This window comes from Silurus aristotelis (genome assembly GCF_946808225.1).
Source record: "Silurus aristotelis genome assembly, chromosome: 18".
In the NCBI taxonomy this organism is placed as follows: Eukaryota; Metazoa; Chordata; class Actinopteri; order Siluriformes; family Siluridae; genus Silurus; species Silurus aristotelis.
The window spans coordinates 15,871,636-15,894,424 of record NC_139591.1 but is presented as its reverse complement, the minus strand read 5'-3'; the positions used below and the strand labels follow the sequence as shown (position 1 = coordinate 15,894,424).

General features: G+C 37.3%; 2 protein-coding genes across 3 annotated transcripts; one reads left to right on the top strand and one right to left on the bottom strand.

Annotated features, from left to right (window-relative positions):
- Nucleotides 1-301: 301 nt before the first annotated feature.
- Nucleotides 302-2,521, top strand: LOC310741091 (dehydrogenase/reductase SDR family member 13-like). Its single transcript, XM_083568578.1, has 5 exons — nucleotides 302-649; nucleotides 922-1,040; nucleotides 1,123-1,246; nucleotides 1,401-1,727; nucleotides 1,994-2,521. The coding sequence occupies exons 1-5, from the start codon at nucleotides 523-525 to the stop codon at nucleotides 2,251-2,253; spliced, it is 957 nt and encodes a 318-aa protein (XP_083424704.1). The 5' UTR covers nucleotides 302-522; the 3' UTR covers nucleotides 2,254-2,521.
- Nucleotides 2,522-3,405: 884 nt separating this feature from the next.
- Nucleotides 3,406-22,499, bottom strand: LOC310741070 (F-BAR and double SH3 domains protein 2). 2 transcript variants are annotated; one of them, XM_083568528.1, is made up of 20 exons: nucleotides 22,080-22,499; nucleotides 20,263-20,360; nucleotides 18,904-18,949; nucleotides 14,065-14,141; nucleotides 13,718-13,862; nucleotides 13,415-13,548; nucleotides 12,241-12,295; nucleotides 11,951-12,079; nucleotides 11,230-11,352; nucleotides 10,427-10,522; nucleotides 8,293-8,409; nucleotides 8,111-8,209; nucleotides 7,732-7,884; nucleotides 7,464-7,595; nucleotides 7,211-7,294; nucleotides 6,699-6,894; nucleotides 5,560-5,780; nucleotides 5,217-5,436; nucleotides 4,925-4,992; nucleotides 3,406-4,835 (listed from the first exon to the last, which is right to left on the bottom strand). In XM_083568528.1, exons 1-20 carry the CDS (start codon nucleotides 22,098-22,100, stop codon nucleotides 4,746-4,748), a joined length of 2,304 nt encoding a protein of 767 aa, XP_083424654.1. In that variant the 5' UTR covers nucleotides 22,101-22,499; the 3' UTR covers nucleotides 3,406-4,745. The 2 variants fall into 2 exon arrangements, with proteins under 2 accessions (XP_083424654.1, XP_083424655.1); XM_083568529.1 differs by lacking the exons at nucleotides 3,406-4,835; nucleotides 4,925-4,992 and adding an exon at nucleotides 5,097-5,117 and having other exon boundaries at nucleotides 5,176-5,436; nucleotides 22,080-22,408.
- Between the last annotated feature and the right edge of the window lie 290 nt (nucleotides 22,500-22,789).

The window sequence follows — 22,789 nt, the reverse complement described above, 5'->3', positions numbered from 1 at the left end:
TACTGTACACTGGAAATTGAGGCATCAGCAATGTAACAGAGATATAAAATATATTCACACATTTAAGTGTGGAAAAATATTTATGAAGCATTGGTTTATTATTTGTAGTTGTAAATGATATGCTAAAAATGTGCGTGTGTGTGTGTGTGTGTGTGTGTGGTGTATAACTTCACACGTAAATGGGGGGGGAGGGGCAAACAAAATGGCGCTACGGTAAATTAACAGGCTACTTTCAATTAATCAATTAATCAACCAATCAATCAGAAAGTCCAGGTTACTTATGAGGAGGGGGGGGGGGGAGTGTGAAACCTTGCAACCAAGAAAAGACCAAACTTTACGCTGTGTTCTTCAGGTTGGACTATTAAACCGGTTTGGTTACTATATAAAACACCGCACTCCCCGAAAGAGAACAAACCTGTCCATCAGGCCGCGGTGCGTCACCCTGAACCGATACAAAAGCGTGCAGGGTTTCTCAAATCACGGCATAACCTCCGCGGGAAAACAACTTCATCCGCTTCCGACATGTTTTACCTGCTCATTGGCGTCGGGTTCATTGGAATATTGTATGTGACTTTAGTAAATACCCTGTTTAGGAGGTCGAAATGTACAGGTGGTCGTGAAATGAACGGAAAAACGGTCATTATTACAGGTGAGACTGAATTAATCTATTTCTCCATCTAGGTTATCCACGTAGTCGTATAATATCGTTTATAGTCGTTTAATAATATAGCTCTGCTAAATTTTAGTCAATAATTTGTTCACTGTACCAAGCTTTCATACCACTTGTTAATGGGCTGACGGGGTCTATCATGGAATTGTCCTCATAATTAGTACTTCTGCTTAGTTTTATTTCCTGGGTTTGCATTGATATGGACACGTTTATGGCTAGACAGAATGACTGCTCATACATGACTTCCTCAGGTGGTAATACTGGTATTGGGAAAGCTACAGCGATGGGCCTTGCAGGCAGAGGTGCACGAGTGATACTGGCTTGCAGGAACCAACAAAAAGCTGAAGCTGCTATCAGTGACATTAAAAAGGTAAAGACGTGTCTGTTTGACTGGTCCATTTAGAAGAAGCTAAGCCCAATAAACAGGAGTTGTTTTTCTCTTCAACTTACAGGTTACTGGGAGCACTGATGTGGAGTACATGCAACTTGATCTGAGCAGTCTAAAATTGGTGCATTCGTTCGCAGAGACGTTCCTGAAGAAAGAATCGAGACTGGATGTGCTTATTAACAATGCAGGTAAATTTCAGCACGAATGTGGATTTGCTGATTATTAGTATTATCACAGTGAAAAACCAACCAGAAGGCTGTGATTTTAAACTGTCTATAGGGTTTGGTTTGAGCAATAAATGTGCAACAATTACTAAATTAAAGGACACCTTTTTCCCCTTAGGTCTTGTAGCAGATGGTAGAACTGAAGATGGGTTTGGTATCGAGTTCGGTGTGAACCATCTTGGACACTTCCTGCTGACATGCCTCTTGCTGGACCGGCTTAAGGAGAGCCCAGGAGCTCGGGTGATCACCCTGTCCTCGATGGCTTATCAGTGGGGTGAAATTGACTTTGATGCACTGGTCACCAGTAAAGACCTGGGTAGTGGGAGATACAGCTGGCAGTTCTTTCAGGCCTACTGCAACAGCAAGCTTTGTAACGTTCTCTTCACACACGAGTTGGCAAAGAGGCTGAAGGGCACTAATGTGACCTGCTACACTGTTCATCCTGGTGAGTCCCTGAAAATGAATTAAGGTTTAACCTCACTTTGCTTACAAAACAAAAATCCATGCAAGCAGATTTTTTCTGAAGTTTAACCAGATGGCTACATATATCCATTAGATTAGTAGATGAATAATTCCTTTTTTTTTTCTTTTCAAGCCAGGCCATCAACCCTGTAGTCTTTTCTCCTAGCTGTTTTAACTATAATCTTGCTTTTTTGAGCATGATTGACAAACCTTAGACATAAAGGATTAACACTCATTCAACCCTAACAGGTATTGTGAAAACCGAGCTGTCACGTCACGTCAGTCTCTGGCAGAAGGTGTTTATTGAACCAATAGCCCAGCTGTTGTTCCTGGACCCGATGACTGGTGCCCAAACGACCCTCCACTGTGTCCTACAGGAAGGCATCGAGCCTCTCAGCGGGCGCTACTTTTCTTGCTGTGCCGTGGAGGAAGTGAGTGCCAAAGCCAGAGACAATTCTGTAGCCAAGAAGTTGTGGGCTATGAGTGAGCATCTATGTGGGCTCTCCTGAACCAAATGAAGCACTGTTGATTTTGCAGCCTATGAGACTTGAACTAATAACCAGTCATTCTTGATGCTCATGTTCTGTAAATAGGTTTTAAGACTGTGATTGATGTAGTTGATGGTTGCATTAAATATATTAAAGAAGGACGCACACCTCTGCATTTTTGGCAAGATTTGTTTCACAACACTTTCAGAAATTTTGTATTTATACATTGTGAATTGTATCATCCGTTGCTTTTCAATTGTTTTAATAAAATCTGCAGTATGATTTTAAATTCTGTTTCTGTAAGGAGCCAAATTATTAGCACTGGTCAGTAATGCAATGTCATTTTATTTTGCATGATAAAAGCATGTCTATTTACTGTTCATCAACTTCTTTCCATAGATGATTGACTTGCATTGTGGAAACTATTCTCAAGCACGTTGTCAGTTATTTCAGTTAGACAACTCCTTGTTTTCCTACAGAAACCCTGGTTTGAACTTTATAACACTTAACATACCCTACAGGCATTTCCAGTTTTTTCATGATTGATGCCTTTGGCTTCAAGTTATGTTCAGTAAATGTGCCTTGTGTATGTGTGGCTGTGCTGACAAAACTGCATGTCGCTTTGTCTGACACTTTAAATCTTTGATTCTACACGGCCAATTCTGTAGTTCACATCTGGGCTTTTCCTAGAGGGTAGAAATCTAGACATTGAAACTGGCTAAAGCCTGTCTCATTAAGGTAATTGTGCTCATTTGTGTCAATTATTATACAAATGATTGACTGCTGCACCCTGAGAATATTCTGGTCTGATCACTCAAAATATTCTTTATATAGCATTCAAGTTTAGTAATGTACTAAATATATTGGTCAGCATTCCCAGTTACTGTTATTAGATTAAAAACAACGGCATATCAAGAGCTACCTGAGGATTCCAGCGATCTACTGACAGATAAGCGTCTGCTGACATTGAAGCCAAGCATTCACTTATCCTCAATCAGTGGTCAGGGTCCTGGTGGGTCAGGGACATATTCTGGGAACACTAAGGTGGGAATACATTCTGAATGGGATACCAGGCTGTTACAATAATGTACCAATAATAATAAAAAAAGAACATTGTCTTTCAGATACTTGACAGTTTCCTTCCAAGAGGGAAGGCTTTGATCACTCTGAAAAGAGTCTTTTACATTTTTATTATTCATTCATTTTACATGATAAATACGCAAATGACTTTTTCACTTTTGATGCTGTTGCCAGCAGATTTTGTTTGGATGCTCAGCCTCTTTTAAGTAGCGCTGAGAAATAAACGTACACTTAAATAACTGATACTGAAAACAGGAAACATAAACTGTAAACACGTTAAAAAACATTACACGCAACAGATCAAGAGGCACAGAAAATATAAGTTTTAATGTTGTTTCAACTAACTACATTTTAACACAATCACCTTTCTAATCCTGCAATTAAGAAAACGGTATAGTACTTCTCTATGCCTCAGGCCGTCTGTAAACTATTTGCTTTAAAGAAAACCGTGTTAGAGAAGACTGTTACATATTAATAATTTTTAATGGAAATAAATTACATTAAACCAAAAAAAAGGTGGAATCTAAACTATAAGGACTAGCAGCATAAACTAAATTATATATTGACAACAGCAGACTCCACAAGCAATAATACTGAAATGCTCTATAACTCTGAACACTAAAGTGCTTTTTGAGCCTTGCCAGGGAATTTCTATCTCAATAGGTCAGTCTTGCTTTGAAAGACACCTTTCTAGCTCTTTTCATAAACACCCCCCCCCCCCCACCCCTGGAAAGTCAAGAGACAGTTCTGATATGATACCATAGAGGACAGTTCTAAAAATAAAAATACTGTTTGACCACAGAAAAAGCATGTTAGACTCATAATGGCCAAGCTGTGTTAGTTGTGAACCCAATACTTATATTAAATCTGCATTGAAATAGTGTTTTGCAAAGAGAACTCTTCAACAAAAAACATCCATACGCATGCACATACATACAAACACATCCTAATTTGAAATGCACCGAAATGAAATTGCCACTTTTCCCTTGAAGAAGTCTATTTTACTTCCAGTCGTGTTCCAGTCCTGGACGGGCCAACTCCTGTCACACTGTGAGTCTGTTCCACAGGAAGTAAACAGAAGAGTCAAATGTCAGCTTAATAAACTCATCTGAAATTTGAAACTTGTAATAAAAACTATAGTGTTTTATTTCACTGTCTGCTGATCCCCCAGCATGCTCAGTTCCCAGTTAATGACTCCAATATAGAAGACAAAACGGAGGAAGGAAGATGGAAGCAGACAATATGAAGAGATCTCTGGTTTGGTTAAGTTCAGCTGTTTGCAAAATACATTCCAGATGCATTCGGCTTTTCACTGCTGCAACCATTTGGGTTTGATATGACCCAAACCCTAAGCGTTCCTTCACTTGGAACCACGCAGTGAGACCACCACAGAGTTCGAGTAAAATGATGGAGCGACCATCAGGGTGGTGCATCTACACCAGTGTGATCTCTACTTCTTCTTTCTTCTGTACTTGACCCTGGGCCTGCTGTTTGGGAGGGGGAGGGGGAGGCGCAGCACGTACCTATAATATAAAAAAAAAAAAAATAGTAATATTAATCTGCATGCATTTGTCTAAACATTGAGAGTACAGACTTATTCTGTGGTACTTACAGGCCTCAGTGTTCCTGGTCTGCTGTCTGCAGAGTACCTGGGTGGAGGTGTAGAGCTGTGGGCATGGTCTGTATGAGACAGAATAAGCCCGGTGACTGATTACAAACACGTCAACAAACTACAATGTATTGATGTTTTTTTTATATAAAGAAACACAAGAACCTTTAAAAATACTTTTAAGTGCTGTTTATTGCTACTTGGCTGATCAAAAATGAGATTATCCACAATAATGAAAAAAATGTTAAACTGACTTTTATTTGCGACAAAATACTAATATAGTTGTATTTCTTACCGCCGCTGGGTGCTTTAGGGGGGGCCGGGGCTGGTCTGTGGTAGCCGTTAAGAGAGCGTGGGCTGGCAAGAGGGGAGGCTGAGGAGCTGGCCGGGCTGGAGATTGGAGAAGGCAGAGTGGGTGTGGCAAGAGGACTAGAGACAGGGCTACTGCTGGATGTGGGCTGGTACTGAGTCATAGACAAGGGACGAGGAGAATGACTCTGATTACACGGAGACTCCTGCACAGCGAAAATAAACAGTTTACTCAAGTCTGAGAATCTATAAAGCACATAGGAATGCATATTTGCAGTGTATATTTATATATAGTATAACCTTTAGTATATATGCTTCTGTGTACACACCTGGGTCTCCATGCCTGTCTGCGTATCCTCGCCATTAGGCATGCCGAGATCTTCCACCAGCACAGCAGGAAAGACCCCAACGCTGCCGTTAAATTCGCCTTCCCAAAAGCCATCGTCCTCCTGGTTGTATTTGTTCAAAATTCGAATGATTGCTCCCTCAGGAAAGGAGAGCTCGTCCTCAGTCTGAGCCTCATAATCATACAATGCCTTTGCGAAGTGAACTGTGTCAGAGAGAGTGAATATATATTTGAGACAATTATAATTGAGACAATTAAATTACATCAACCCATAAACCACTACAATGTTGCATTACCACATACATCCAGCAGAGGGAGTACGTTTTTAAACTGATTACATTTTTGTCTGAGTAGTGCAACATGTACAGACCAATCATCCCATCATAATATCTGTTTGCTTTGTGTTGGGCGTGTTCAGAGGAAACGGAAAAGTATGGGGTTTTTGTGGAGCGTGTAATTCCTCAAATGTTTTGATGCTGTAAAATATTTTATCCACGATTAACCATTTTGTTTGCACACTACAATGACAAGCTTGTTTATAAACTTTTTTATAGGCCAAGACTATGTTACAGTAAACTGGAAATTAAGCATGGATCCAACTACAATTACATTTTCAAATTGTATTGTGCAAATATCATGTATAGAAATTCAGCACCGATGCTAATAAAATAAAATATGTTATAATTAACATATTAACTGTTTCATAAAAATTACAATGGATTACATTTGATGTTTGAAGTTTTATTTGGTTTCATAGTTTCTAGTTTATTTGAGGCAAAGTTCATTAAATGTAGAATCTTTACATCTTGAATCAAAGAATAATCTTGAAATGTAGATTGTTTAATTATTAAAAGGAGTTAAGTAAAATTTTGACTTGTATATAAGAAAATCTGGATTACATTAAATTATGCCATTCTGTGAGATGTAAATAAAGAATTTGGATTTAGTTGTTGGATAATTGTATCCCAAATGAATTAATTTGCATTTTTAATGCAGTCTGATAATCTGATTATACAAATAACTTTTTTGATTTCTTAATCAGATTACATAACTCAATATAGGTCATTACTAAACATGCCTGTGTCTGCATGGTATGTTATATAGATTTCACTGGCTGCTCACCACTGTTGTCTCCATTTGGGCTGGTCTGGGCATGCTCAGTGGCAGACTCAAGCTCTTGCTCTGTTGAGTTATTGGAGGAGTATGAGCGTGTGTCCAGGGCTGCCAAGGACTGAAGCATGCTCAATAGACTGTTTGAAGATGGCAGCTGCAGGTACTTCTCTGGTACATAGCCCACTTGTCCTGCTCTATTTCTGGCCTGAAGAAAACGCAAACACAGTGTCTAGTTTCTTATAAACCAAATAAATGTACACTTTAATGTTAAGTGCACTTTTGAACAACAAAGAAAAAAAGTTGCATTTAAACAGAAATTTAGAACAAAATAAAACAGATGGGATAAAACAGGAATTTCCCTTTTATAACATTTTTTAGTAGAAATATGTCATCTATCAGGTTCCCATGATGGGTTAGGGTAAGGTTTTACAAAATTAATATTCAAAGGTCACAGTTCATTATCACATAACAAACCATGTAATATGCAGTTCTCAGGTCAGTATGTTGTATGTGCACTGTACCTTAACCCAGTCCTCCATATCACCGTCATCTATGACTTCCAGCACTTCTTGCTCCTCAATAGTTAGCTCATCTGGTTGTGATGCCTATTTGATGCAAAAAGATATGACTTAAAAAGTTAAAAAGTATAAAAAGTTATTTTATAACATTTTGTAACCTTTATCAAAAAGGTTTTTGAGCAATATGATGACCGCAATAATTTTTTTTTAATAAAAGTTAATATAATCCTAGCATTGCAGAGTCGGGGAAACAGACCTGGTATGAGTAAAGCACTTTGCAGGTCAGCGGGTAGTTCCTCAAGGTGCTAGAAGGACTGGAGCTGCTATCATCTAGTGTTTCTGTGTCTTCTGTCTCCTCATCCTCTTCTCTGTCAAAATCTGCTGTGCTCTAGATGCAAATGTAAAAAAAAAAATACAAACATAAAAAAGGCTTAAACATAGTGTGATTTTTAAAAGCTTATTTATTACTATATTTAACTTCTATTAAATTCTGACAGGACAAGAAATGTATATGATTGACTTACTGAAAGAGAAGCATCATGAGTTGTCATTGTAGCCCATTTTTCGTTTTCCAGCTCTTCCATCACTTGGTTCATGGCGCTCTTAACCCAGGTGTCCACAGCAACACCCACATCTCTCAGCAGGTTCAGGCGAGCTTCGGCCTTCAGCTTTACTGTCTGCCAAGAGAGGATAAAATCATATTCCCTCCATTCTATGTTAATTTATCAATTACATATCTGTTCTTTCACAGTTTTACAGCAGTGCCAATGCCAGTCATTTATGAAAGAATTCTGGAACATTGACCAGAAGGAGGTGCCCAAGGCCTATTGCTGTAGAAATTTAAAGTTCTTACCACCAGGTAAGTGGTGATAAATTATTAATCTAAGCACACGCTCTCGTTACCTCGGCTTTTCGTATGTTCTCTTTCGCCTCCTCTATCTTTAGCTCTAATTCACTGGAGATCTGCTCTTGCTGAGGCATCCCTTCACAATCTGTCAGAGTCTACAAACACAAAATCACTCCGTCAACACTTTTCCTGTCATCCTGAGACCACTTCCCGTCACAGTAAACAATAAGTCTCTTACCCGTTGACTGTGGATGATGTTCTTATGTTCCCTTGCTACCCGAGTAGCCCACTTCCGAGCCTCTTTATTCAAGGTGTGCTCCTCCGCCGTGCCAGTCTCCTTCTCTATTTGCATTACCTATGACAGGAGAGAAATATTTCAATCCCAAACTCATCTCCTGGGATAAGAGAAGCATTTTTTTAAAGAATACCTCACATGAATGTAGTTACATGGCTGTGATTTAGACAAGGATTAAATTCAGCTTTGGCCACTTAGTTTACAAACACTACCGGTTTTAACAAAAGACATATCGAGAGAAACTTAATTTAACATATAAGTGAATTTACTTAGTGGATAAAAACAAATGACCCCTGTATTAAGATCAAGCAATAAGCACAATGACAGAACAGCATTTGAACACCAACTTTGAAACACAAATATATTAATAATACACCTGGTTTTCCAGTATAAACTCCTTCACTAGCAGGTCATGACATTTTAGATCAAGATTTTGTCTTTGTCCATGAATAATCTTGATAAAGACATTTTATAAATCTTCTATAAATAATCTTCAGTAGTAACTTCTTGTTTCTGGTCAGGCTCATGTTAGATCTGAAACACTAGGCATGAAGCAAGAACACAACCTGGATGGGAGTCCAGACACAGACACAGACACAAATTTGTATACTCATTCACAACGAGAGGCAATTTATCATAACCAGTCCACTACCTGGTGTTTTTTGGGAGGTGGGAGGAAAACCCATAGGCACGGAGAAAACATGCAAAGTTATTACATTTAAAAAAGGAAGCTGAAAGTCAGTGATGTAAATTTTTAACATGACAAATAAGATCATGTTTTGTAGTTTATAGCAAAGGTACATTTAGGGAAAAATTTTATTATATAATAATTTGCTGGTAAAGGTGTCATGTTTTCTTAAATTATTACCCACATATGCAATAATATACGAAGCAGCAGCCTGTGACAAGTTGAATAAACACAGTTCAAAAACCCAGAAAGGAAGGGACCCATACAGGAGCATGCCTGTGGACAGATGTCTAAATATTGACCAACTAAATAGACTGTAGTGATGCAATCGAGTAAAGAATGGAACTATTGACATGCATTTGCTTATTTCGGGTATGTGTGGCACAGAACAAACCAGCTGCTGTTAAAGTGAAGCTGAATGTACTAGCTGTCTTTTTTTTCTGGAAAAAGACCTGTAATCTATGTGAAACATAGATCAGATATAGAGATAGTTGAAACATGTTTCGTGATTTAGAATGACTTGGATTCATAATTCTTTTTTTCAATAAAAAATATTCAAATACTTTCTTTTAATACTTATTTTTTTCATTATTGTATACACAGCTACCCAAGCTGCCAAACAAACTTAACAGATGGTTAAACCTAGATTATGAGCTAACTGCATAATTAATACACCCAGGTCTTTTTTTTTATAGTTTAAACATTTCTGGAATCGATAGTGTACAGTGATGGTAGGAGTGGCAGGGAGGAATGTGGAGCCAAAGGGAAGGTGATGTGTGGATCCTGCTTTTATATATTATGTGGCAATAGAGGGGTGTTGGACAGTCGTCTAGACTACACACGCTGCACCCAGTGCACCCTCACAAAGATTCCTTTTACAAGCCTCTCTGCAGCTCCGCTACTCTTCACCCTGGTCATGCATTTTTGGACTCTTCCATCTAAATGAGGAAAATGCTGCGTCACTAATATTTTCATTGGGAACAGGGTGGTGCTTGTTTAATTTTGCGATGGGGGAAAAAAGAAAAAAACAAATCAAAAAGGGGTTTGACGCTTGAACAAATGATAGTGTTAGGTTGTCCCGGGGCCCGAGGGGAGAACAAGGTCCACAGAAAAAAGAGAACGCTTAAAAGTGGGAGAAAAAGAGAAAGCAGGCAAACTTTGCAAAAGTAAAGACTAATACAAGAATAATATTAGTATCATCATCCTTAATCTTTTTTCTTTTTAAAGCAATACACCACGTATAACAAATAAAAGTGCCATTATTTGTAAGTGAATATGAAATAGCCTTTTAAATATTCAGCATATAGTGCACTACTACAGTAAATATATTACGTCTAATATTTACTCCATACCAGCCTTATTTAATGTCTCTGGAATAGAAGAACTTACAGAATCACTATCACAGGGTTGAAAGTTGAATGGAGACACTTTCTGAAACACAGCATTCTCCTGAACAAAAAGCTCCTGGTGAAAGTCCTGAATAACCTATATATAAAAAAATGCAAAAGCACAATGTTGTGTTAAACAAGTTTTGAAACACAGTTATTGGTAGATCCTTTCGTAACGTGCCAACAGGGCTCAATGTAAATGCCTGTGTGTGTGCATGTTTTAAAATTTAACTCCACACAGACCACACAGAAGATATACTAGACCAAGGATAAGGTCACATTGAGACGAATGGAAAAAAACTCTAAAGATCATCATGTTACTAAGATGTAAGACTTGTTCCAAATCATCTGTAATAAGACTAAGTGCCTCAGTTCAACATTCTCAAATAAAACATTTGGAAGAATATAGAGTGCGATTTTAGCATACATCTGTGTGTATCAAAAATACATATTTTCGGCATCAATGTATTTAATAGGACATTTTGACTTGGAGTCACTGGACAATGATTTGTTTGAACATTGTACATGTTTCTGCAAATTTTGTCCACAGCTCCAGTCTAAATTTCAAGGTGCATTCCAAAGTGAATACTTTTGTGGTCAAAATACAAAATACATAGGGTTAAAACTCAAAGTGTGGAGTAACATAATGTAATGTGCTCTTTACAAACACCATTATGCATGTAGTGGGATTTGATCTGGCTGCTTCTTACTGCTAGATCAAATTCCCAACAGCACCCAGGAGCCACTGGGCTGTGTGTGTTTTTTCAAGCCACGTGTATACGTGCACAAGTGTGTTTCACTCACCCCACTAGACTTCTCCAGGAGGAAGTTGAAGGTGTCCTGAACAACGTGGGATGCCTCCAGCTCCGCCTGACACAGGGAAACCAGATAGCCTTTCATGTGATCATACACGCTGCCATCCAAGATCTGGAGATGAACAAAAAATAAAATTGTACCACTGCACTGAAAATTGTATTTGATTATACTGACAAAATATAAATTTTTAGCTGTTTTGACAGCTTGTTTACTGGTTAAAGCCTTGTATCCATTGTGTTTTGTGCATTTTATATCTTGTTTGTATTGTGCTCTAAATGAAAGGATTATGGAAAATGTCATCTATGCAAAACAAATCTGATGACTTCTCATAAATGTAGACTTTCATGAAAAACATCCCAATATAGTATGAGTTATCTCCAAGTGGTTTGTGGGTGAATCTGAGTGAAATCCTTTAGAAAACAGACCTCATTATACAAACTATTATGCACTTGGATTGGAAAATAAAAGTGTTTATTTGTTGAGAGGCTGTGGTTAACCTGCTGAAAACACTTTACACCAGCGTGAATTCCATAATGGTCCTAGCTGGTACATGCTGGGTGACAATCGAAATTTTTTTTCCAATGTTCCTTTTTACAAGTGCCTTATTTCTACTGGTATGCCACACCCCATTATGTTGGCCAGCTGTGGTTTGTTGTGACTACTTCCTGAACTGTAATGAGGTTAAAACCAGGGTCAGAAATTGTGTCACCTTAATGCAGCTGATCAGATCTGTCTCGTAGTAACGACCGTGGTGTGCATTGGCTGCTGCCAGAGTAAGCAGATATTCGTTCCTGGCGTGGGTGGCTTTGGAGTTACACTCATTTCTCTTAGCTTTCAACTGAAAAAAAAAAAAGAACAAAATATGTAAAAAATCTTTACGTTTATTCAAGTGGATAAAAGATCTAAAGTTGGCATGGGCATCGGTTCGAACATTAAACTAACACAGATTGGAAGTAGTACTGAATAAACTGACAGTTTATTGCAATTTGCTTCACTCACCTTCACGCTTGCTCTTTTTAAACTGGATCTGGACTGAAACAGACTGAGTTTGGACCTTGGGACACATGAAGACGGAAAGAACAGAGGTGTATTTAGACCGGGACAATGTAAAACACAATGGTTTGCATAAACAAGAGCAAATCTGTCTTTCATCACGACTCAGAAAAATGTACATGCAAAAGCATTGCTTCCTCCTCAGGTGTGACTTCCTCTGTTTTTGGACAGAACAATGAAAAAACACTGTCAATCTCCTTTCCTATCTGTCCTGTGTGGAAATGTGTGTGTGTGCGTGTGTGTGCGTGTGTGTGTGTTTGCTGGGAAGTATGACACTTGTTTAACAAATTCTGCACTCATGCTATAAATCCTCTAACTGCAGGTAGACTGCAATATTATTCATAGCAATGCCAAAAGGAAAACTCCTCAGACAGCACTGCCTTACTAGCATACAAGTGCAAGGTGAAACCCAAACATAATATAGTCTAGGTGAAATTCTAAGTATGAGCAAACATTACATTAGGAAACCTTGGTTTGAATGCAAATGTATGCATCAGGCCCTTGTAAATGTGCATTTTGATTTTACTGAAATCGATAATTCAGAGAAGGACACATACTAAGGGAAATACTAATGCAAATAAACAGCAACTATTCAATGTAACTAGTTCATATAACATACGTGTGTATGTTATGCTTATATATTCAGGATTACTACTTTTTAAAAGATTGTCCTGTCTGGCTTATGTAAATCTTGACACTTTACAGTGTTTTAGACTGTGATTATTGTTTGAAGATTAAAGTTGTTCAGATATAACAATAAAAACTGATTGACATTATACATGGATTTATTTATGAATTCACCCAGAATCCTAGTGAATTGTTTCTCTATATAAAATGCATACAAATACCAAACTATCAAATCATCACAGTTCAGAGGCTTTCATGGCCACCCTTGCCTTTTCACAGACTAATAATTTCATGATATAACAAGAAGCATGTTTACTTCTCTGGTTTGTGGCAGTGCTCTTAAGTAGTTCTAGTAATGAACAACAATTTTATTAGACTAACATAGAGGGGAGAGGGCAGACTAGGATCAGGGATCATACATTTGCCCTCAGAAAACAAACATAATTTGTCAGTTAATATCACAGAGATGATCAGCAATGCTCAGCAAACATACTTTGCCTCCATATCTGCTTTTTCCCTCACAGCCTGGGCCATCTGCTCCGTTTCCTGGTACTTCTTTCTGGACTTGGTGAGGTCCTTCACTGTCTCCTGAAGCTCAGCTTGAACCCGCATGAGCTGCTCAATACACTAAAGAGTAAAAATGATTACATGAAAGTAAAATGTTCATTAAAATAACACATGGCATATTATACTGTATAAGGTTATAGATTTATTTCCAGGATATCCTGAAACATAAGATCATGCAACTTTATTAAAATAGCTTTCATCTCCCTGATTATGTTCATAAGCTGCGTACCTTTTTTAGTTGTTGTTCTTTGTGGACTCGAAAAGTCTTAATAGGCTCCGATACCTGGCTCCTATAGCTGTCAGAGCCACTGATCCTTGACTGGGTCACTTTAACTACACCCTCTAGATATGCCCTCCATACTGTGTAAACGTTTCTGCAAACACATAGACACAAAATGTTTGCTTGATAGCACATTCATTTCAGATAAAACTAACAAAATTCATCCTGAGCATAAAAAACAACAACAACATATTGTCTAACATTGGGTTTGTGTATACTGTAGGAACAAATGTGTATACAGAATGTTAAATATGCTGAATGCATTTAAAGCAACACATTAACACCCATTCATTCACCTGTAGTCTTTCTGCTCTTCTAATTGGACCCCAGGCCATTCCCTCTTCAAATACTGAGATGCCAACTTCTGCAGTGCCTGTGATGGCAAGAGAAATACTATTAATCAATGAACTGAAAATCATATTAAGTGGCGGTTACACTGCAATTTATAATACCAATGAATGAACTGAAAAATTAGCTTAATTTCTTAATTTAAATTTTTTTTTATACATGAATCCAAAAAATGGACACAAAAAGATTTTTTTGAATGCTAACTATTTTTGACCACCTCCCAACCCCCAGACTGCATTAAAGTCTCTGGCAAAGACGCTAAAATAGCACTGCAGGGCAAATTGCTAAATTATAAAAATAACATTTGGCACTGATGTAAAAGCAATAATATTTTAGATTTATTCTCTGTGGTCGATGAACCGTGTCAAGGTTCAGCAAAGGCAGAAGTCACTGAGGACATTCTTTATATTCCTACAGAAATGTGCATGTGAGATTCCAACACTTTAAAAAAATCAAGCAAGAAATATGCTTGTGGTTTGCTAAAAAACTTACAATTGATCCGGCAGCAGAAATGTTTATATACTGTAAATTGGGTATTTAAAAAAATTATATAAAATTAAGATACTGAGGAACTGTAACTTGTCATGACACGAAAGTCCAAATAACACTCTCAGAAGACCACAGCTGGAATTTTGGCTTTGTGACTAATCACAAAAATGTGTTTCAGAATGTAAGAAGGGTTTTAGAGTGGAATGGAGTCTATAAAATATATAGCTTATAGCTATGATTGCTTGGATTGTTTTGAAGCTCTTAGCGGTTACCATTTCAACCATACATATTTTTTATCATTTCTAATGTAGCCTTCTACAAGGACAATTATTTCCTTCTCTTGAAAAACCCTGTGTGACACTATCACATATGCAACATATCATATTTAGCATTTCACATATGCAGTATGTTTGATATGAACCATTGTGCATTTATCTATACATGTGAACACCGACCGCTATTGCACGCAACTAAATATGAAAAAAATCTTGATCTACTTCTAAGCACTGAGAAACCGATTCAGTCCTGTTTTTATGATTCAGACTGTGTATTTTGAATTGTGGTCAATATTTTTGTAAGCATGATTGAAAAATAAGTGTCACAGAACAGACTTAAACCAAATGTGCTTTTTATTTTGTTATTTGGTTATCTGCAGCAGCTCTGTGTTTTCCTGCTTTATGGATTTCTTTGAACCCTTGCAAAATATTTGGTTGCTTTTCGCAAAGGCATATGCCTAGCTGATAAATAAACGGCTGTTGAAAGTAGGTTTCCAGCCGTAATTCTTTTGAACACACTCCTCAGGGAATGTTTTCCTTAGTGTAGTCTATAATGCAAGCAGCACAACCTGAAAAAGCACTATTAGTACGAATTATAGTCCGGTTCTGCCCAGGAACATATCACTAGAAAAAAAAACACCAGTTCTTTCTAACCAATACTTGAAATCAACACTTGCAGAGAACGGATGTGCTGGTTTAAAAGCAAAACAGCCTAGTGAAGAAGTGCTTTGCTTCCACCATGCTTCACAAGAGAGGAGACAAATTCCTTTCCTGAATACTGTAGAATAAAGAGAATAGCGTGCCCTGATCAGCTTCCAGGCCCTGATTGAGCTTCTGAGTGTCTGCCAGGGCCGGACACCACAATCTGGCTTTGTGATATTGTGCCAGCCCACCGGTCTCGTCTCAATAGGCTGTAGCTGGCAAAAGGAGGAGGATGAGAGAGTCTCCTCTACTCACAAGCCATTCAAAACATCCAGGTGGTGTATCTGGAGGAGCCTTATTCAAATTCAGAGACACTGGAGTCTCTTGTGTGCTGCAGAGTTAGCAGCACACCACACCTGGATGGGACACGTGCTACACATTAATCATCCAAGACTTTTATTAGGTGAATTTACAATGGCTAGGGTTGCTATCTATTAAAAACTATTAGACTGATATCATTAGAAAATGCCTAATTACAATTAGGGTAGGGGATGTTCAAGATCAACCATTGACTCTATAGACAATATTAAGTAATTTTACTTAATTCACCATTGCCAACAAATAAACCTTTAAACAAATTACAGGCATTTGCATCCCATTTACATAAATACATGCATAACAATATGCAAGAAGTTCAGAGTATAATCACACAGTGTTCCATGTCTTATCGCAGTTATCTGCGTGTTGCTTCAAGGACATACACCTACAATAAAACAATTCATGCATGTCATGGTTCAAAGAGCAAGGCAAAGCAGAGAAGCAAATTAACCTGGAACAGGAAATACACTCAGTGTGTGCATAGGTACATATGAGGTCATTTAACATAATTGGAAAATGACTGGAAATGCTAAATATTATAAAAAATTTTAATGCTGTAATTTTTTTTGTCATATTCCTTTATTCATTTCATTTAATTTCATTTCATAAAATCAACTTCATCAAGCTCTGGGCTTGTGTCACTGAGTGTGGACCGAGCTTTAACAGTCTACATTACCTAACCAGTAAATGCAAAAACAAGACATTATTCCAATTCTGAAACAGTGCAGTAATGTCGATGATGTCGTGCTTTCTGCCTCTTAAGTTTGGCGTAAAACAGACACATACCACATGTTCTTTTGGCATCTGTCTGAGATGGTTCTTGTTTTCAGTGTGCAGTGGAAAAACACCAACTCTTCGTAGTAAGAAAGCGATAAAAGTGCCTTGAGGTGCTGCATTATTCAGTGTTACTGCATCAGACCATCATTAGCTCTAAACACATGTTTACTCTGACAAAGTTTCAACTCTGAAGTAAAAGAACAATGAATAAATACACATCTGCTTAAATACACAAAAACCTTTCAGCAAAGCATGAAAGATGAATCTGTTAAACATACTGAGCCCAAAATCAATAATCTATTGATCTATAACCTGCCTATGTTAAAGGTGAATTATGTAAGATTAGCCTTTTTGCATTTTACGTATAGGTTTGACATTTCAATTACTTTCTTTGGTGACACATTGAATTACTATTGGTGTCTAAGGCAAATAATAAATGACCGTGTTCTACATATACTCAGTTATTTGTACAAGTAAAAAATACATAAATGGCACGTTTATTGAAAAAATGCAATGTCCACTGACTCTTCATGCCGACATTAATCTATTATACCTTTATCCCACAAATTTTATACTGAATATTTAAAAATGTTACAATTTTCCTGGATTTTTTAAAATATTTTCCTTTTTTTTTTTTTTTTTTTTTTTTTTTTTTACAATTTATATAATTAATAATTTAAGATTAATTAACTAGTTTAAATGTATGTCGGTTCATACAGTGTATGCCTGCTACACAAATAATTTTTTAAACAAAGTCTGCTTTTACTTCCTTTTTATGCTTTCAATCTTTCACCCGCATTCCAGTAATGCTATGTAACGCACATCCAGCATTTCAAACAGGAGGAAATGGTCCTAGCATCACTGCGCCCTGTCCCATGAGGTTAAACAACAGGATTACAAGTTTTCCCATGACCAAGCTTTTTTTTTTTAACTGGATGTTGTTTGTTTGTCTGCCACAAACACGCAAGGACCGATATCACTCTTTATTTAACAGTAGCTAACATTTAAATAAGCTTTAAGATATTGTTATGTTCATAGAAAAAATACCTCACTGAACAAATGAAACTGAAGCTCATGTTAGTACTAAATTCAATCATGCCAGCTGGATAAATGCAGCTGTGGAAATGGTAAATAGGACAGACATGATTTTACTTGTAAAAAGTACAAAATTTATTGCACATGTGTAGTAGTTGGTCCTCCTTTATCTCAGCAGTATCCCTAAAACGGAGCCCCACATGGCTGTAGTGACTGTATTTCTATAACAGTACTATGCAGGTTCAGTTTGGGATATCTTACTACCAATTATTGTCAGATACATAGACATAAATGTGAGCTTGCATTAATTTGTTTATAGCATATTTATAAATGGCTCTAATAAACACTGAACCAGGGACTCCAATCACGCTATGGATGACAGAGCATCAGGTTTAGAAAGCAAGTCTGGGCTCCGCAGAAGAACCCTGCACTGTTCAGTCACAGATGTACATTCCTCTGAGATAACAAACCGGGACAAAGCCACTGCCAAAATGACAAGGAAGGGGGGGGTCGGGACAGAAAGACAATCCAACTTCAAACCCTGAACTTCTCAATGGTAACCATTCACAGCTGACCGCAGTCAGTAAACCCAATATGAAGCAGTAACATTACCAAAAGCAAACATTTTGCATTCCATAACATTATCTAAAATATGCAACATGTACAATAATGAGCTGTAACCTGAGGTGTACACACACACTGAAACAGTGCCGTTTTGAAAGACTCCTGTGACCTCTACACACACCAATCTGAACCTGATACCCTTACTGCATGACATTGAATTATTCCTCTTCAGAAACAAGCTGCGAGTACATGTGGTAGCCAGATCACTCAGAGAATGAATGAAAATGAAAACATTTGGCTTGTAACAAAGTTATGCGAAAGATATAACAGACACCGCTATGGGTATAAAGAGACAAATACATGCATGAATGCATCATTTGATCCTTTGAAAAGTTCAACAAAGTTGCTCTGAGGTAAATATTTCTTTATGGCTAATAAACAGCAATCATGCTGAATACGTAGAATGTCCAAAAAAAAAAAGGGGGGGGGGGGGTGAACGAGCCTTGAAGATTTAATTAAAATTGCTACAAACTGCAGCGTTTGAGTACAGAATCATACATCACCAGCACTCGCACACGCAAATTACTATGGAATTATTCAAATTATGCAGAGTGCAAACAGACTTACCTGTGCATAGTCTTTCTCTATAACTGCTTTCTTCTGGCTATATGTCCTGCACACACAAGCACACACAATATTAGAATATTACAGTTAAAGTGGCACACACTTTCAGCACACAGTGTTGCAGTATACAGTGTAAATGTGAAGTCTATTATCATTCTGTTGATCTGAGTTTAAAAGTTATAACGTAACATTATGTCTCTCTCTCTTTCTCTCTCTCTCTCTCACACACACACACACACACACACACACACACACACACACACACACACACACACACTGCTTTCTGTGATTCCCATGGGTTTGCCTTACTGACAGCGAATTTATAGTGTCAAAGCCAACCTTCTGCCTGAAAAGTTCTGCAACGGAGGTGTTGCAAACACATACAAACACACACTGTGTGTGCTGCTCCCAAAAGAGCCCAGGGTTTTTTTTTTAAACTGCAGAGCACTGACTGGGCTTGTCCGAGTCAGTTACACTGCACACTACTATTTCTTGTCTATAATAAATGTGCAGTACTAAAGGCGTAATATCCCACTGGGCAACACATATTTTAAAAAATCCTGACAGCGTATAGTTACAGGTCTCTGGATAAAATATATATTTTTTAAATAACAACATCACAAAAACAGCAATCAGTAGAGTAATGAACCGTTACCTTGTAAAACAATATGAAATAATCAAATAATATAAAAAAAATAAAAACTGGTTATAACTTTACCAGAGTAAAATTCTGTAACAGAGTGATAGAGTGTGTTATCAGTCTGTTATAGAATAACTAGATAATGTATGTGCTTAATGCTAGATTATATGATACGAACAAGATCTTCTAGGGATAAACCTGATCTTAAAGAAAAGGGCCACATTATTTTTAAGTCGGTAGGAAACAAGGTCACGTAAACAGAACATTTTTATAAAATTAGTTTATAGATGTCCTGTGAGTTTTAAATGAGCATCAGGGCTTAAATGTTTTTGTGGCACCTATTTAGCCTTCATGGCCAAGATTGTGATCTAAAAATGTGATTTCCTCATTAAATAAAATAAAACAAAACGTCGACAACCAAAAAAAAAAAATCTTTATGCTCATACACTGTAAATCCGGCTTTAAACTGACACATCGTCAGGATTACAAGACGAAAAGGCGTGTATTCGTTCAGGGAAATCTTTTACCAGAGCAGGTTAGTTTTAAGTGTGTTGTTGACAGGCCCAGCTGTATTTCTCTGGCCTACCCTGGGACTGGACCATGCAGATTCCTACCCACTCATGCTGACACTGCATGCAGGTTTTTATTTTTAATTTTTTACAATTGTACATCATGTGCACACCAGAAATCCTTGATGACAGTGCTGCTAGCAGAGGCCTCACCTCAGGTCTTCCAGAAGGTCGCAGTCAGTCTGATGCTTCACATTAAATTTGCTCAGCTGCTCTGCGTAAGCATGCTTCAGCTCCTGAGTCACTTTCACCTGTCGGACACAGCAAATTAAAATTATATACACCAAACCACTAGACTGGTTCCAACAAATATTTACTGCTTTACTGCAAATATTCCATGCTCTACTATTAGTTTGTCTTGATCCAACATGAATATGTTACCAGTTCCATTGACAATATATATATATATATATATATATATATATATATATATATATATATATATATATATATATATATATATATATATACAAACACAGCAGGAATGTCAACATTAAGTGCCTTTTAAACATTAATCATACTATGATTATAAGACTGTAATAAATACAGATTCAAATAATTCTGTAAACATAAGAAATGATGAGAGAGTGTATCTTCTGAAGATTTTGTTAAACTGTTGGTGGTGTAAAAAAACGCCACTGTATTGGATAACACTTTGGGTGAAAATTGTATCGTATTGCAGATCATATCGTACCCTTATCCCATATCATCTGTTCTAACAGAACGACCACAGTAACAATCTACTTTTTTACACATCTCCTTTCTGAATATATATTAGCAAAATGCATGAGAAATTGTTGTTATTACTGCCTCTTTTTATCAGATACCACCTTGTGCCTTTTGTGTACTGATGTGAGAACGGATCTCTCTCCTAAAAATAACATTTAGCGGTCAGTTTTTGTTTCATTTACTCCAGTCGGAATGCAGTGATCTCTCATTACGATAATCCGTATATAATCTCATGTTAACAATAACCAGACAATCGTCATGAAAAGCATTTTCATTGCACACAGGGTTTAAAACTAGCACACAGCAATCATCGATTTAAATCTCTTCGCTTTCTTGATTATGATATGACAATACAATATAGTTATTCCTATCAGGTTTGTGCAAATACATGTTTTATGTTTTAATAAGTAACTTTTAGGTGGTCTTATTAAAGCAAAGACCAGGGTCAGACCTAAAATTAAAAAAAATCTGAAGAGAAATTGAGAAAATTCTTAATACCTTTGGGACCAAATTACGACAAAGACCTTTTATAACATCGACGCACATCATAGGTGTTGAAACAGATAAAAACAACCTTGACCTTTATCATAAGTAACATCAGAAATAATAAGCAATACCTATGATAATCTTTAGCATAAGTAATCATGCATATTGTGTATTAGGCAAGTGTTGTTTTTTAATCATTAATAGTTTATAACAAATAAAAAAATACACAACCCAAAACTTTGCACCTCTTATTTTCTCTCTTAACTCAAATGCCCACCTTTGCCCTTATAATTACCTCCTAACTGGTCCATATCCTCTAAGGATATTGCATATATATATATATGTGTGTGTGTGTGTGTGTGTGTGTGTGTGTGTGTGTGTGTGCAATGCATATATAGGATTTAGATAGAATTTATGCAATAAAATTATACAAATAAATGACATGCATTACACTGTAACACTAAGCCTGTAAAAAAAAGATTTGTAAATAAAAGTGTTATATTAGAGTGTAAGTTTGTTTAAATTTGATTTAGACTTTTAGCTCATGGCTGTGTGAGGAACATGTAGCACCTTGTAACATTAGCTCCTCTGAAAACTACTTCAACTAGAAACACTGTTGCTTCTGCCTGATCTGTTTTAGAAAAAAAGCTTTGGGCCAAATAAAGAAAGAAAGAAAGAAAGAAAGAACGAACGAACGAACGAACGAAAGCTTTTCTTTGTACATATATGTATGTAGGTATGAAAGAAAACCGTACCTTTCTTGGCGGGGGCTGCATGTTTACAAGAGTCCCGAGAAAAGTAAGAGAAGAAAATTCAGCCGCCGAGCCGCACACATCTGCACCGAGGAGAGGAAAAACTCTCTTCACTGAAATAACGGGGAAGCTAGGAAAGCTTAAGCTGGATAACTAGTGGAGGTTATATAACATGCTACTAAACATTTACTTCTACTGCACACTGTTGAAAAGAAAGGGGGAAAAAAGCCCGCAGCCGGAGGGCCGAGTTTGTAATGGAAATGGAGCGGAGTTTCCGGCCGAGCTTGGATGGGGGAGAGGAGGGGCAATGTGTTGTTGGTGGTGAGGCGGTAAAAAAAAAAAAAATCCACGGCGACATGTCGGTGAGATCGCGCGAGCAACTATTATAAAGGCTTCATCCCAAACAACGACTCTGTTTTGAACAGTAGGACACTGAGAAAGTTCCCAAATCCGTTATTATTCTCCCTACATAGTGCACTCAGGAAGGAAGAAGGACGCTATTCGGAATTCGGCCTTTGTCCGAGAGGGCTGTGAAATGTTGCCCTCTAGTGGTGAATGTTGGTTGAACGAGGTTAAAGAGATTAGATAGATAGATAGATAGATAGATAGATAGATAGATAGATAGATAGATAGATAGATAGATAGATAGATAGATAGATAGATAGATAGATAGATAGATAGATAGATAGATAGATACTTTTACTTTACAGCAT